Source organism: Dromiciops gliroides, chromosome 1 (assembly GCF_019393635.1).
Source record: "Dromiciops gliroides isolate mDroGli1 chromosome 1, mDroGli1.pri, whole genome shotgun sequence".
NCBI classification, from domain to species: Eukaryota; Metazoa; Chordata; class Mammalia; order Microbiotheria; family Microbiotheriidae; genus Dromiciops; species Dromiciops gliroides.
Window position 1 is genome coordinate 669139974 of NC_057861.1, and position 16128 is coordinate 669156101.

At 47.1% G+C, this 16128-nt stretch overlaps 1 protein-coding gene across 1 annotated transcript in view; it reads right to left on the bottom strand.

Moving 5' to 3' along the window:
• PTH1R (parathyroid hormone 1 receptor) overlaps nt 1–16128 on the bottom strand; it is a 65721-nt gene that overhangs the window by 13311 nt on the left and 36282 nt on the right. The window contains 5 exon segments of the mRNA XM_043978560.1: nt 204–357; nt 872–1058; nt 7597–7691; nt 12293–12411; nt 13547–13657. Coding sequence (XP_043834495.1) covers nt 204–357; nt 872–1058; nt 7597–7691; nt 12293–12411; nt 13547–13657 — 666 coding nt within the window.

The following is a 16128-nucleotide window of genomic DNA, read 5'->3' on the forward strand; positions in this document are numbered from 1 at the left end:
ACATATGAGTGTATACATGTGTTCTCTCACACACACACCCCAAAACAAAAATATACACATACCTTCCATCACACACACACACACACACTCACATCTACATCCACACACAGGCATATATGCACACAGATAGCTGTTTTAGGTCACTGGCAATAGCAGGATGGGATAGATGGGAAGGCGGGCCTCCAGCATCCCAATGGACGTACCCCAGCCGAATAATGTGAAACCCCAGAGATATTTTTTCTCAGAGAAAAAAGCCATGAAGATGAGGCTATGAAGGTACAGGCCTTCCACCAGGATCCAGTAGTAGTTGGTGGTCAGGAAGTAAAGGAAGACGGTCACCGCCACTCTGCAGCCCACCTGGATTGAGAGGAGACAATGGACAGGGAGTTAGGTGGCATTGGGGATTCTCCCAGGGTTACCCTTTCTTAATTCATGCCCCAGGTGGAGAAATATTCTGTTAGCCTGGAGTTAGTACTCCATGGACAGTCCAAAATGGGGGGAAGCATGTGGTGCTCATCCATATCCCACTTCCACCCCTAGAAGATTGAGCCACTTGCTTATGTCTGGTTATGTTCAGGCTGGTGTATAAAGTTCTTTGCACTTTCATGCGTTTTTATGTTGGGGGTGAGGCTGGTGCTTGGGCCTCTGAGAAGCCATCTGGGATGCACTCGTCTGTGGGCCAAGGAGAAACAGAGAGTTGCCTCCACTGCTGGGGATATTGTTCCCTAAAAGGGGCAAGGGACCGGTAATGGGGAAGGACACTGGAAGTGGGAAATGAAGAGAGGGAATGTCCAAAGGGAGGGGCAGTGGATGAGGATCTGGGGGCTGGGCAGTAAGGGATGGGACATAGGCTAGGGTCTGGGACACTCACAAAACCCGCCTTATCAGCAGGGGGAGGCTCCGTGAAGGCCCTCAGCTCCTCCTCCGTGATGCGCTCGATCTCATCTGGGGAGACCCCCGAGTAGAGCACGGCGTCCTTGATGAAGATGCTCACGGCCCGGAGCATGAAGGACACGAAGAGGTGCATGTGAATGTAGTTTCGGGTGCAATGGAGTCTCCTGGACGGGGCACAAGGAACAGGGCATCGGGTTAGCAGATGCTCACAGCGATCTACACGTCACTGCAAGAATGACCCCTTTCCTGCTCTGCCCCATCCTCATGCTCCAGGTCCCTAGATCTTTGTCTTTGATGAGCTCAGAGGAGAGTGAACCATTTCTGTAACAATAACAATGATGACAGTAGCTCCCATGTGACTGGAGATTCAATATTTGTTTGTTTTTTGCAGGCAATGGGGGTTAAGTGACTTGCCCAGGGTCACACAGCTAGTAAGTGTCAAGTGTCTGAGGCTGGATTTGAACTCAGGTCCTCCTGAATCCAGGGCTGGTGCTTGAATCCACTGTGCCATCTAGGTGCCCCCAGGAGATTCAATATTTACATCATCTTTCCTCATCACCAATTCTGTGACATTGGTAGTAGAAAGATCATTGTCCCCAGTTTACAGCTGAGGTTCAGGAAGGCCAATTAGTTGCTTTTTGGCCTCAACGTGAAGGTTGGTTGCCCTCCTAGAAGAGGTAGGAAAAAGTATGGAGGGCCAGAGGAACAGAGCTTTAGAAATAGAAGGGACTCGAGAGGTTTCCTAGTCTAATCTCATTTTATATATGGGGAAACAGAGGCCCATAGAGCTTAAGTGATCAGCACACATCCAAACAGAGAGTAAGTGGCAGAACAGGGAATCAAAGTCATGTCCTCTGACTCCAAATCCAGGGTTCTTTGCACTTTGCCTGATTCTCCAGGTTATCAGGGAGGAGGAAGACCTCCTTGAAAAAAGATGAGGGCTTAAAAAAAGAAAGGAAGAAAGAAAGAAAGAAAGAAAAAAGAAAGAAGGGGCAGCTAGGTGGCACAGTGGATAGAGCACCGGCCCTGGAGTCAGGAGGACCTGAGTTCAAATCTGGCCTCAGACACTTAACACTTACTAGCTGTGTGACCCTGGGCAGGTCACTTAACCCCAATTGCCTCACTAAAAAAGAAAGAAAGAAAGAAAGAAAGAAAGAAAGAAAAAAGATGAGGGCTTAGATATTAAGAAAATTAAGAAAATGGCTCTTAAGAGGCAAAAGGGAATTCTGAGCTATGTCAAGAGGTTGAAGGGTGGAAGAATGTTACCCAAAGAAAACAGTAAAGAAGGACCACTGAACACTTGGAGCTAAGGAACCATTATCTTCCTGGAGAGGAAGGAGTAAGTCTGTCTGAGAATGACTTCAAGGAGTGATGCTACACTATAGGTCCATGGAAGTGATCAGCAGAGAGACCATCCAGTTAGATTAGAGATGAGAAGGACAGATGAGCAGGCATGGTTGATGACTCTCCAGTCAAAGCTATCAAAGCAGTTCTTGGTTGAGCTGACACAAGCAAACAAGGACTGCTGTCTTCCTAGGGCAGGTCCCCAGAACAAAATGGAGAGACGCTCAAGATTTGTCAGACCCGGGGCAGCCAGGTGGTGCAGTGGATAGAGCACCGGCCCTGGAATCAGGAGTACCTGAGTTCAAATCGGGCCTCAGACGCTTAACACTTACTAGCTGTGTGACCTTGGACAAGTCACTTAACCCCAATTGCCTCACTAAAAAAAAAAAAAAAAGATTTGTCAGACCCAATGGCTGCTACGTGTTTCTGCTGCTTTATGTGGGGACAAATGATTCTGTCAGAAGGAACCTAGAAGAAAGTGTGGAGGATTGTGAAGTCCTAAGAAAGAAATGGATGATATTAAGAACACAGATGGTGTTTGCATTACTACTGTTGGTCAATAATCAACAAGTATTTATTGATTGCTAACTGTGTTCCAAGACATGGTTGGCTGAAGGCAGGGTTTCAGAAGAGAAAGGTAGATTGGGAATATGGACAACTGGTTAAGAAGATAATTTCTGAAAATGGGATTTGGATTTTTGGACCACATCTTAAAATATGGGAATAATTGGCTCTTGGCCAGGGATGTTTGACACTTAATAAAAATTAGTAAAATATATATTTCCCCAGAGTTTTGCAACTAGAAAGGAAGGGGGATGGGAAAATGTATATCCATCAACTAAGAAATAATACAGAGTAGCTATGTCATAGAAAGAAGAAGAGTAGTGGGGACATCCAATAATTCACAAAGGACAAAACCCAAGAAAGAAGCCAACAATAAAACCCATGGCTTCAGATGTTGATACCCAAATGCATCAAGTATGTGACAGGCACCATACTAAGCACTGGGAATACAAATACAAGAAAACATAAAATTGTCCCTGTAACAGACAAAGTGAATTAGAGACTGTAAAAGAAAGAGGCAAATTGGACTTCACAGGTGCAAATGAGACTTGGTGGGATGGAGTTCATGCCTGGAATACAGCTCTCAAAAGTGTAATTTAGGCAAAAGGAACAGGATAAGGGGAACAGTAGAGAAGGGCTGTGGAGTATGATTTATTCATGAAGAAATCCAGGGACAAGAGAGGAGTAGCATGGTAGAATGTAAAAGTACTTCTATGAGGATTAATGGAAAGAGGAATAGAAGTGATATTTTTGTGATATTATACTACAGAACACATGGTCAGAAGGAGGAAACAGATGATATATTCAGGAAGCAGTTCAAAAGCCTGGTACAGAGAGATGACATAGTAGTGATGATAGAGTTCAACTGCTCAGACATTGCTGGAACAATCTCTCTGTCTCTGTCTCTGTCTCTCTCTCCTCTCTCTCCCTTCTCTCTCCTCTCTCCCTCTCTCCCTTCTCTCTCTCTCTGTCTCTGTTTCTGTCTCTCTGTCTCTCTCTCCTTTCCCCCCCTCTCTATCCTAAAAGGAAAACAATGAATGAATACTTTAGTATTAATTTTATCCTTCCAAAAGTGGAGGAACTAAGAAGAGGAATCACTATTCTCGACCTAATTCTGACTAACAAAGGAGAAGCTGCTGAAGTAAAAGTGAAGGAAATCTGAAGAGGTGGGGGAATGGTGACTCCATTTTAGAAGTTAGTGGCAAGTCTGACATATAACCCTAGGTTTTGAAAATATTTGGAGAGAAGATAGGTAGTATTTAATGGAATGACATTCTTCTGGGAGAACTAGCTGGAGGGATTAGGAATGCTAAAAAATCAACTTCTGAGGATACACACAAATAATCCTTATAAAGAAGGAAAGAAATGGGGGAGCAGATAAAAGAGAATGACATGGATACACAGAGCACTCATTAATATCTAGCATTTAAACAATGTTTTAGAGTTTACAAAGGGCTCGACATATCTTACCTCATTTTTGATCCTCACAACAACCCTATGAGGTAAGTACTACTAGTAACTCTATTTTACAGATGAGGGAACTGAGGTTGGGAGAGGTTAAAGGTTGACTTGCTTGAGGGTCACACAGTTAGGAAGTATCTAAGACAGGATGTAAATTCAGGTCTTCTTGGCTTTGGGTCCAGCCTTCTATCCAATGAACCACTTATCTCGCACTGACCAACTCAGATTTTAAAAAGACAAGTTCAGAAGAAGGGAGGAAGGATAGGCAGCTGAGGAGGAATAAAAAAGGGAGGCACTTACAGGACTGGTGTCAGGAGTGTTCAAGATTAAAGAGCAGAATAAGCCAAGGCTGGCAAAGGCAGCGTGGTGTAGTAGATAGAGCACTGGACTGCGAATCAGGAAGATCTAGGTTTGAACCCTGCCTCAAGACACTTTTTAGCTGTGTGAGCCTGGGCAAAGTCAATTAGCCACTCAGAATCTCTGTTTCCTCACCTGCAAAATGGGATAACAACAGAACCTCTCTCATAGGGCTATTGGGAGAATCAAGGGAGACAATATATGTAAAACACTTAGCACAGTGTCTTAATAAATAAATACTCGTTCTTTTTTAAGGCTGATTTTGTATTTCCTTATTTAATGTGCACATTATCTCCTAGATAACAATGCTCTCTCTCTCTCTCTCTCTCTCTCTCTCTCTCTCTCTCTCTCTCTCTCTCTCTCTTCTTTTTTTTTTATAGATAACAATGCAAGATCCTTGAAGGCAGGAACAATTTCACTTGTCTTTGCATCATGCCCAGTGCCTGGCACACAGTAATAAAGGCTTGTTGATTGGTTGACTTTGACTCCTGGTTAAGTGCCTTTCTAAGGAAGCATTTCCTTGGCTCTTAGGTCAAGCCAACCAGATAGGAAGAAAGATTAATCTACTGGGGAAAGTGATGGCTAGCATGCCAAAATTAAAAAAAAAAAATCACTGCTTCTGGATCAGCTGTGCATTGCATGGATAATGAAGAGGAGACTACATATTCTATGCTACTTGCCTTCCGGTAAACCTCCACCTAAGTCCCTGCCCTTATGCCAAATCAAGTCCAGGATTGTTGAAGTTGTTCACATCAAGTTGATGAAGTTGACATTGAGTCCTCAGTTATTGAAGGCTGAGCCAGCAGAGCACAAGCATGGGTAATTCCTACCAGTTTGGAAAGGCTTCAAGGACAGGCCTGTGGATGGAGGGTGAGTCTGTCATCTGAGGACGAGCTTAGCTAAGTTTGGGAAGGGTAATCACCAGAGGGAGAGATTTATTTTGGCCACAGGAAATGAATAATTGTCTAATGAGATGTGTCTAATGAGACGTATGCTTTGATCCAGTGACACTGGCCTCCTGGCTGTTCCACAAACAAGACCTTCTGTCTTTCAGTTCTGGGCATTTTCTTTGGCTGTTTCCCAGGCTTGGAATACTCTCCCTCCTCCACTCTGACTACCCACCTCCCTGGTTTCCTAAGTCACAAGTAGTATCCCATCTCTTGCTGGAAGCCTTACTCAATCCCTCTTAATTCCAGTGTTTCCCCTTTGCTAAGTATTTCCTTTTTATCTTGTATATAGCTCACTCTGTATATATTTATTTGAATGTCATCTCCCTTGTTAGATTGCATGTCTGCTCCTTGAGGGCAGAGACTGTCTTTTTTGTTTTGTTTTTGTTTTTTCAGTGAGGCAGTTGGGGTTAAGTGACTTGCCCAGGGTCACACAGCTAGTAAGTAAGTGTCTGAGACTGGATTTGAACTCAGGTCCTCCTGACTCCAGGGCTGGTGCTCTATCCACTGCGCCATCTAGCTGCCCCCAGAGACTGCCTTTTGCCTCTTTTTGGCACTTAGCACAGTCCCTGGCACATACCAGGAACTTAATAAATGTGTACTGATTGATTGGGAGGTAGATTATGGATTCATGGGATTATTAGCTTTGGAAGAGACCTCAGTTCATCTGGAGACAGGGAGACCCAGGTTCAACTGCCACCTTGGATTACTAGCTGCGTGTTAATTTCTCTGTGACTCAGTTTCTTCATTTATGAGATGAGGAGGAGGCTGGATTAGATTTCCTCTGAGGTCACTTCTAGGACTAACTCTATGATCCAACGAAACTCCCTCACTTTATAGATGAAGAAATTGAGGTCTAGGAAGTTTGAATGACTTGCTCAAGGTCATCCAGGGAAGGACAGAACTGAGATTCAAACCAAGGTCCTCGGTTTCTCAATCCAGCTTTCTTTTCGCCACACCACACTGGGTTGGCAGCCAAAATGGCTCTCCTGATGAAACCCCAGATCTTTGGAAATACTGTGGTATTGAAGTAATTCTATTAATAACAGTGACAATAATAGTAACAACTGGAATTTATAAAGCACTTTAGTAACAAAGCATCTTAACATCCATCATGTAGATAAATTCATGGGTCTAAATGTACAAACCACATTCCCTCCCTGAGCAGAGAAAACAATGGGAATGAATCAGAATTCAGTTGAGTTTTACATTCTTGCCCTTTTCGGAATTTTCTTCTCCTTGTGGTGTCCCACTGGTCCTTTCATCCCCAAATGCCTCAAATTGAGCTTCTTATGGGATCTTAGGATCAGAAAATGCCAGAGCTAGGAGGGACTGAATTGAATTGCATGTGTGCTATATGTACACAGCATCGCCTTACTGATAAATCCCTCCCCCACTTTTTTTTTTTCCAAAAAGAAGGTAGAGAGAACCAACTGCAATTCCAGGTCTGATTCTGACCAACAAGGAGAAACTTGTTGCCAAAAAAAGAAATTATGGGACACTCAGGAGGCAGTGACATCTTCATCTGAAAGTCTTAGTAGATGAGGGGAAAACCAGGCTTACTTTGATGGGAACCTTACATTTTTGGAGTGCAGTTTTCAGGGATCAGAGAAAGGGCAGTTAGAATTCCAGGGCCTAAAATTCTACAGGGCAAGTCCGCTTAGGAGATAAGGGAGGCTCTGGAGAGTGTCCCCTGAATGCTTCCCCCAGAATCTACACATGATGATTTGTCTACAACTTGCTGAGCAGTGATGGGTATGGGATTGTGATTTCTTAATTTCTTAATGGGCACCATATATATTTCTAGACATCTTCCACTATCATGCTCTCAGGCCACACAGCATAACATTCTCTACTCTGGGCTCCTGCCTCCCCCACTTCCTTTCTCTGATGCAAAGGGATAGCACTGACCCTTCCCTTCCCCATAACCTCCACATTATCTCACTTCAATCCAGTTGGGTTCCAGGCATCTAGGGAGTGGGAAATGGGGATCTCTTAGATCTCAGTAGCTAAGGCTTCAGTTCCTTACCTGAAGTAACCCAGGATCAGCACAGCCACGGTGAGGGAGCCCAGAGAGATGGAGTAGCCCACAGTGTAGATCATTCCAAGGCGATCGAAGACTTCCTGAAGGGCAAACAGAAAAAGAATCAGTAGGAAAAGAATAACCAGGGCCTCTGCCAGACATATTTAGGGTCGCTATAGGGAAATGGTGCTAGTACATCAGGACCAGCATTAAGGAAGGAAAGAGATAAGGATCTTATCCTCAGGGAAACTTCAAGGAGGAGGAGGCATAAATCCTGTTCTCAGGGAGGTTCCTGTTTTGGAGAAGAGGTAGGGGAACAGACACAGGGATTGCAGGCATGTAAGAGTATCTTTATAACATATATTTATATACATATGAATATGTGTATATACATGCATGTATACATTCTGACATATATATATATTTATATGGCCATATATATATATATAAACACAAATATAAAGAAGGAAGGAGGAAGAAGATAGCAGGAAGAAGATAAGGGTGTAGGCTGCATGCCAAATGGTTTGGGGAGATGAGAGGCAGGAGGGATTAATCAGGAGACTTCATGGAGGAAGAGAATTTTGAGCAGGGCTTTTGTTTTATGCTTATTTCTTGTGTTCCTCTCAGACAAGGGTCTCCTCAAAGTCAGTCCTCTCGATTGCCCTTTCCGACTGGTGACCCCCAGCGCTTCCCCAGTATCTCCAAGAACCAGAGCTTGGGGGGTTATCCCTATTCCCTAGCCTCGCTGTGTTCAGTTGCTCCCTCAGAGGCCGGCCTGATGCTAAAGCTGAGGAGGAGGAGGAGGTGACTGATGTCACCGGGCAGCGATCCCGAGCCTTCGTCTTCATCTCAGGTTCTGGACCACATGAGAGCCAGGGCTCTCCCCACCTCCCTGCCCAGTGGTAGCTAAGCAGGCCTTCCTGGAAATCTCACCACCGGCGAGGCCGGTGCCAACATCAGGGGCTGGGAAAGAAGGAATGGGAGTCTGGCCAGGTAGTACTGGGGCACTGGGGGAAATTTCATCAGGGAAGATGGAGTCTTGTAAACCAGAAGACAGAAAGGGCAGACGGGGTGACCCAGCTCAGCAGAGGCTGTGTATAGGTAGAGTTTTTTGGCTTAGTGCCTTTGATCTGGGCATGGGGAAGACCTGGACCCCCTCTGAAGGGGAAATCTGGAGAGGGAGAGGTAGGTGGTGGTGAGGGGGGGGGCAGGCAGACAGACGGACAGAGATGGCTCTCTCTCCTCTCCAAGCCTTTGCTGAGATTTGCTCCCATGCTGGGAATGTAATGCACCACCCCGCCCCCTCCCGTCTTCTTCTATTGAAATCCCTCCCTTCTTTCCTCTCAGATGCCTTCTCTTTCATGAAACCTTCCTTGACACAAGTCCCCCGAAGCCTCCTGTCCATCCCGCGCACCCCCCCCCAACTTTCTGGAGGTGGTCTGTCCTCACATTTCCCCGGGGCCGGGGGGCTTTGCCGGGACCTTTCATTTTCACTTATCTCAGCTTCCCTCCTAGCAGGGTTTTTCGTGTAATTATCCTTTCCCCCTACTCCCCTTGGAGCAGGATCTGTGTCAAGTTCATCTTTTGTATCTCCAGCACCAGTCACAGCAAAGCCATGTGATCAGTGTTTGCTGAATTGGCTTGAGGTAGATTCTAAGATGTAAAGATTGGGACAGGGGAGGCAGAGGACAACAGAGACGGAAGATGGATGGAGAGTCAAAGAGAGATGAGGAGAGGCAGAGACAAGGAAATATACCCAAAGAAACAGAGATAGAGAAAGCAAGTAAAAGGGAGAGACACACAGAGGGAGATAGAGACATCAGGCCAAGATAGGGAGACTGACAGAGCTCAAGAGACATTGAGTTTGAGAGGGGGAAGTTAGGGATGGAGAGGGGGAGGGGAGGGGCCGGGAAGAGCTGGGGAGGTGGGGCAGGCGAGGGCCCCGCCAGCGGCTGGTAGCTGTGCGATGCTCATTAAGGACGACGCAGCCCGAATGCTGAGCGGAGGGAAAACCAAGCTGTTGTTCTTGGCCTCTTGCCCTGCCCCAAGCCCTCGGAAATAAATCAGAGGCAAGAGGCCCAGCCCCGCCTGCTTGCCTGGCCACCAGGGCCTTCCCGTCAGGGGGAGAAGAGGGGGGCTGAAGCCCAGCCACAGACTGGGAGGAGAGGAATGAATCTGTTGTTCTGGTCCCCAAAGCAGGCCGGGGAGGCCCCGCATCCCGCTCTTCTCTTCCTACTTCATTGCAGTCACTTTTCCCTAGCCTCTCCACAAGGGACATGAAAATCCCCGCTGTGTGTTCCTTGGCAGGCAATGGGGCTCTGCAGACTGGGGTATGGAGGGGTGTCAGAGCGAGGGGTTGGAGCATCCGGCCCCTAGCCCTGTCCCACGAGTACAGGTGTGGATTATATTGGCTAGTTAGCACCTTGGAAGTCCCCTAGGGCAGGTCCTCCTCCCGACGCCTGGCACTTATGCTGGGTTCCCGTCCCAGCTGTGAGTCAGACACCTTTACTCCTTATCTCACAAGGATTGCTTTGAGGAAGGTACTTTAGAAAGCTGAAAGTGCCAAAGGAAATGCGAGTTATTATTCAGGACAGAGAGACAGAGAAGGAAGAAGAAAAAGAAAAGGACAAAGGGTTGAGCCTCAGGGCTACCCTGGATGTGAAGGAGCCTGGACTTATCTTTCCCCTTCCCAAGAGGAAGCAGGACTCTGGCTGGGGCTGGAGGAATTGAGGTTAGACACTAGGAAGAACATCCAGACGGTTATTAGGGAATACTATGTATTGTGCCCATGTTTGTGCCTTATCTCCTTACTGGATTGTATGTTCCCTAAAGTTTTTGTCTTTCTCAGTGCCTAGAATAGTGTTAGGCCTTAATGTTTAGAGAGTGTATATATGGCTAGGCAGGCAGGTAAATGATGAGGATGGTGGTGAATTCACCCTTTCTGGAAGAGTTTGAATAGGAGGGACCTGGCCCTTTTCCCTAGCACCGTCCCCTCAACTCCCCCCCCCTCCCCCCCGCCCCTGCCCCAACCCATTTGCGGCTGTGCTAGTTATGAAAAACGGAGAAATACTTGAGACATCCACTCGTCACCTCAGGGAAGGAAAAGGGGAGGAATAAGACAGGACCTTAGGACCAGCTCATGGTCTTTTGGGGGTCCTAGGGGGCAGTGCCGAGCCCAGAAGACAGGACAGAAACATTGGCCCAGGAAATTGGAGCTCTGAGAACTATCTCCCGGGGGCCTTAGGAGAAGATGCCCCCCCTAGCCCCCCATGAGTAGATGTGTGGCACAGAGGGATAGAGCTGACCCTTCCCTTCCCCACAATCTCTACGCCATCTCACTTCAACCTGTTCTTTACTCTGCTGGGATAAAGAAATAGGGGGACAGAGCAGCCTCTTGATTTTCTAGGCAATGTACAATGTTCCCAGCGGTCCCCATTTACCACATACTCTGATCCTTTGTAGGTAGGGCTGGAAATAGGTTTGAGAGGGATCCTTGGTGGGGGTGGACGGGGAGAGATGGACAGCATTAGAACTAGGTGTCTAGGATACCTTAAGCCTCTTGGCCCCAGATGGCTCTGGAGGAGAGAGTGAGGCTGGTGACTTTGCACAGCCCTCTCTCAATTAAATCCAATTCACTGCAAACCATGACATCACTTCGATGTCCCAGTCCTCTTGGAGAACAACAAGCCTCTAAATAGCATCTCACCCGACTGTCCCCTACTTTTTAAAGCTCATGACTTGCTCAAGAACCTTCAACAGATGCCCATTAAAGGACAAATACCCCATCCATTAGTCTAGCATTTGAGGCACTCCACAATCTGGCTCCCAAACTTCCATCCAACCTTCTCTCTCTTCCTCTCCTTCCCTTTACTTCACCTCAGCTGCTGCTCTCTACTTGCCTCATACATAGGTCAAACTGTGTACTTTCGATCCCTCCTTCTCTTCCTCCTCCTCCTCCCCCTCCCTGCCCCATAGGGTCCCTGCCAGCCCTGCTGTTCAATATGGTTCCTTCTTACCCTGACATGTTCCAAGGGCCCCTCCAGCTCTGACATTCTCCAATTATTATTATTTTTTTTTTTAGTGAGGCAATTGGGGTTAAGTGACTTGCCCAGGATCACACAGCTAGTAAGTATTAAGTGTCTGAGGCCAGATTTGAACTCAGGTACTCCTGAATCCAGGGCCAGTGCTCTATCCACTGCGCCACCTAGCTGCCCCTTCTCCAATTATTCTGACCTTCATTGAGCTCTCTCCTCCAAATTCCTGTCATTTTTACAGTTAGAACCACCAAATCTCCCAGTTGTTCATACATTATCTTATGTGTTTAATATGCACAAGTTCTAGACTGTAAGTTCCTTGAGGACAGTAGTATGTCAGGGAAGGGCCTGAGTCTTTCCTTCAGACCAGAGGCTCCCTGAAGTCAGGGGCTACTTCTTTCTATTCTGTGAGGGGAGACCTCAGGGACTGAGCTGTACATCCTTGACTCTGGATCTTAAGTGATCTTTGGGTAGCTTAATTCATAGTTGGTGAGGGACAGAGGAACACGACACGGTTGTCAGAACCCTGGAGAAAACAAGGGGGAAGGGTCAGTGAGGGGCTGGGGAATTCTCCAGATTCAGAGCTAAGTTCCTCACTGGGCATGGAGGGAAGGTGCCCAAGTCTTGGGTCAGAGTTTAGGGCAGGGCATGAAGACATAAACACGTACCCGTTCCCGAGTCTCGTTGGTCAGAAACTTGACACACTCGCTGTAATTCGCCCATGTCCGGTTGTTCCCAGGAACCAGCTCCCAGCTGCCATTGCTGTCACAACGCCGATAGGCTCGGCCTGGCCAAGGAAGGGAGAAGGAGCAGGAGGCCCTGTGGGTGAGGGGTTGGGCCAGCAGGAAGCTGGGACCATTCCTCCCGATTCCTGGGGAATATTCTTCTACCAGAAAGCCTTCCCATACTGGCACTGCCTCCTCACTTCCCCACTCTCCCCTCCTTGGTGAGGCATGAAAGAGGGCAGAGTGTGTCCAGCCCAGTAACTCCAAGGGATTCCAGAAAATGACTCAGTTATGGGGACAGGTAATCTGGGGAGTAGTGGGAAGGACAACAAGGAAGGATTGAAGGAGAATTAAGGTGAGAGAGGAGAGAGGAAAATGAACAGGAGAGGCAGCTGATAAGAGGGAAGAGGACACAGGGGAAAATGCCATGAAGAGAGAGAGGAGAGAATCAGGTGGACTCAGAAAGAATAAAAATCAAAGAGAAGAGGCAGAAGTGAGGGAAGAGAAAGGAAGAGAGAGTTGAAAGGGAAGGAAAGGGGAGAGGAGAGAAGCAGTAGAAGAAAGGAGAGAAGGATGACTATTTATTTATTTATTTATTTATTTATTTATTTATTTATTTATTTATTTATTTTTGCGGGGCAGTTGGGGTTAAGTGACTTGCCCAGGGTCACACAGCTAGTAACTGTCAAGTGTCTGAGGCTGAATTTGAACTCAGGTCCTCCTGAATGCAGGGCCGGTGCTCTATCCACTGCGCCACTTAGCTGCCCCAGAAGGTTGATTTATTTATGAGGAAAGAAGACAGAAGGGAGAGATGAAAGGAAGGGGAGAAAGAAAGAGAAGAAAGGAAAGAAGGACGAGATGAGGAAAGAAGGGGGAAGTGAGGAGGAAGAAGAAAGAGAGGACAAAGGAGAGAGCATTGAGGAGAAAAAGGAGGGAGGGAAGAGAGAACAGAGATGATAGGAGAGAAAGGGAAAGAACAGAGTGAGGGGAAGGAGGAGAGAAGAAAGAGAAGAGCAGAGAGAAGGGAGAAAGAAAAATGACAGGGAAGTAAGAGAGAGAAGGCAGGGAAGAAAGCAGGTTCCAGGAAAGGTAGCTCTGCACCTGCAAACAGGGCTGGCTCTCACCCCTAGCGCTCTTCACCCTGCTTCCAGCTGAGGTGAAAGCCGCTAGCTGGGCTGAGGTGGGAGGTGGGGGTACCTTTGTGGTTGAAGTCGTAGATGTAGTCGGGGCAGGGCACTGCCACCACCTTGCCCGGCACTCCCGCAGGCCAGCACAGAATGTTGTCCCACTCAGGCAGGCAGAAGTCATCTGGGGGAGGATAGATATTGTTGGAGATCCATGTGACCAATGTCCAGGGGAGCTTCGGTGGGGAAGAGGGCTTGTTTGCATGCTTGGCCCAAAGCCACATGGGGTAGTTTGTTCTTCATCCCTGCCCTCCCCCCCTTCCCAACCCCCAGCCATGGCTTGACTCAGAATCTGAGTGTCAGAGCTGGGAGGGACCTAAGGACATAGAATATTGCAGTTGCGATGGATCTCAGACCATCAAATGCCACAGCTGAAAGGGACCTTAGAACAAACCTAGACTGTGTGAGAACAGCAAGGGACCTTAAAACACAGTGTGTAGATTGTCAGAGCCAGAAAAGACCTTAGAACAAGAAGAGCTGGGGCTTTAAGACTTGCAAAGCGATTTGCAGAGATCTCATCTTGTCCTCACGACAACTCTGGGGGGTTAGATGCTTTTATTGTCTCCATTTTATAGATGAAGAAACTGAGGTACAGAGAGTAGCTTGTTCAAGAGTCACACAAGTTGGGTTTGAACTCAGGTCTTCCTGAATTCAAGTCCAGTGCTCTCTTCACCATGTCTCCTAAGAGCATAGGATTGTAAGGGATATTATTAAAACCTAGAACCCAGAATGCTGGAGCTAAAAGGGACCTTGGAAACCAGAATGGTAGAATAGAAAGGAGCCTCAGGGGTTATGAATTTCAACCCTCTCATTTTACAGAGGTTCGCAGAGATATGGATGGAGTGACTTGCAAGGTCACACAGCTAGTTTTTTGTAGAGTTGGGACTAGTATCCAAGTCTCGTGACTCGTAGCCCAGGGCTCTTTTCCCCAATATAAATCCTCTTCTCCCCTTTCCTCCCCTTAAGCTCTTTCTTCCCTTCTCTTCCCTCTCTTCTGCCTCTTCTCTTTGACTTTTATTCTTTCTTTCTTTTTTTTTTTTGGCGGGGCAATGAGGGTTAAGTGACTTGCCCAAGGTCACACAGCTGGTATGTGTCAAGTGTCTGAGCCCAGATTTGAACTCAGGTCCTCCTGAATCCAGGGCTGGTGCTTTATCGACTGCACCACCGAGCTGCCCCCAGACTTTTATTCTTTCTGAGTCCACCTGATTCTCTCCTCTCTTTTCACGGCATTTTTCTCTGTCCTCTTCCCTCTCACCTGCTTCCTCTCCTGTTCTTTCTTCTCTCCTCTCTCACCTTAATTCTTCTTCAGTTGTCTGGGGTCCCCAGTGATAGCCCCTCAAACCCAAGCCTTCCTCTTCTACCTACCTTGTCTTGACAACTCTTTCATCCCTTGCCAGCCTATCTCTCAGTGAGCTACTGTGGAAAACAAGCCCATCCTAGAAATTAACTCGCACTTATGTTGATGGCTGAGGACTGCATCAAGCCAGTGAGGCTTGATGTAGCTAGAATAACGACTCCTATTTCTTGTTTGATGGTTTGGTTTTTTGTGGGGCAACGGGGAGGGGGGTGTTAAGTGATTTGCCCAGGGTCACACAGCTAGTAAGTGTCAATCATCTGAGACCAGATTTGAAATCAGGTCTTCCTGAAACCAGGGCCAGTGCTTTATCCACTTCGCCACCTAGCTGCCCCCTCGACTCCTATTTCTAATAGCAGGTTAAGGACTTATAAAGTGATTCTTTCATGACTACTCATTAAGGTAGGCAGGGCAAATATTATAATTTCCATTTTACAAATGATGAAATTGATACCCTGAGAAAGTAACATGCTCAGGGTCCCACTGCTAGTAAGTAGCAAAGCCACAACTTCAGTCAAAGTCTCCTTGTTCTAGATCATCTGGAAGCCAGTGACCTGGCCTGGGAATCAGAAGTCTTAGATTCCAGTATAGGCTCTGCTATTTGTTGTGTAGCCTTGGGTAAGTCCTTTACCCTCTCTGGTACTCTGTTTCCCCAGTTTCTATCAATTAGTTTTTTTGGGGGAGGCAATGAAGATTAAGTGACTTGCCCAGGGTCACACAGCTAGTAAGTGTCAAGTGTCTGAGGCCAGATTTGAACTCAGGTCCTCCTGAATCCAGGGCTGGTGCTTTATCCACTGCACCACCTAGCTGCCCCCTCTATCAATTGTTAATGAAGGAAGTTGGATGGGAAAGTATGCAGCACTTGTAATAATACATTGCTAATTTTTTTTCATAGGGGACCCTAGAGAGGGGGATGCTAATGGTGGACACTCAGGCATTAGGCCAGGCTGATGGGGGAAGATTCTTTTCGGCCAGAGGCCTCCCTGGAGAACTTCCCACCATCCAGAGTAGATAATTGCCTCCCTACCTATAGTCAAGGCTGATCAGGTTACAAAACTGCTATGTGACCTCGGGTGGCTCATGACCCCATCATCTTGCTTGCTTTGCTTCTTTTTTTTTGGCGGGGGGAGTCCTCTCATCCCAGGAAATGCCTCTGACCCCTCTCCTAGCCTTTCCTAACTTTCCCCTTGCCTTCACACCACAGGATACTAACCACTGGATTGTTCCCCACCCCTCCCCCT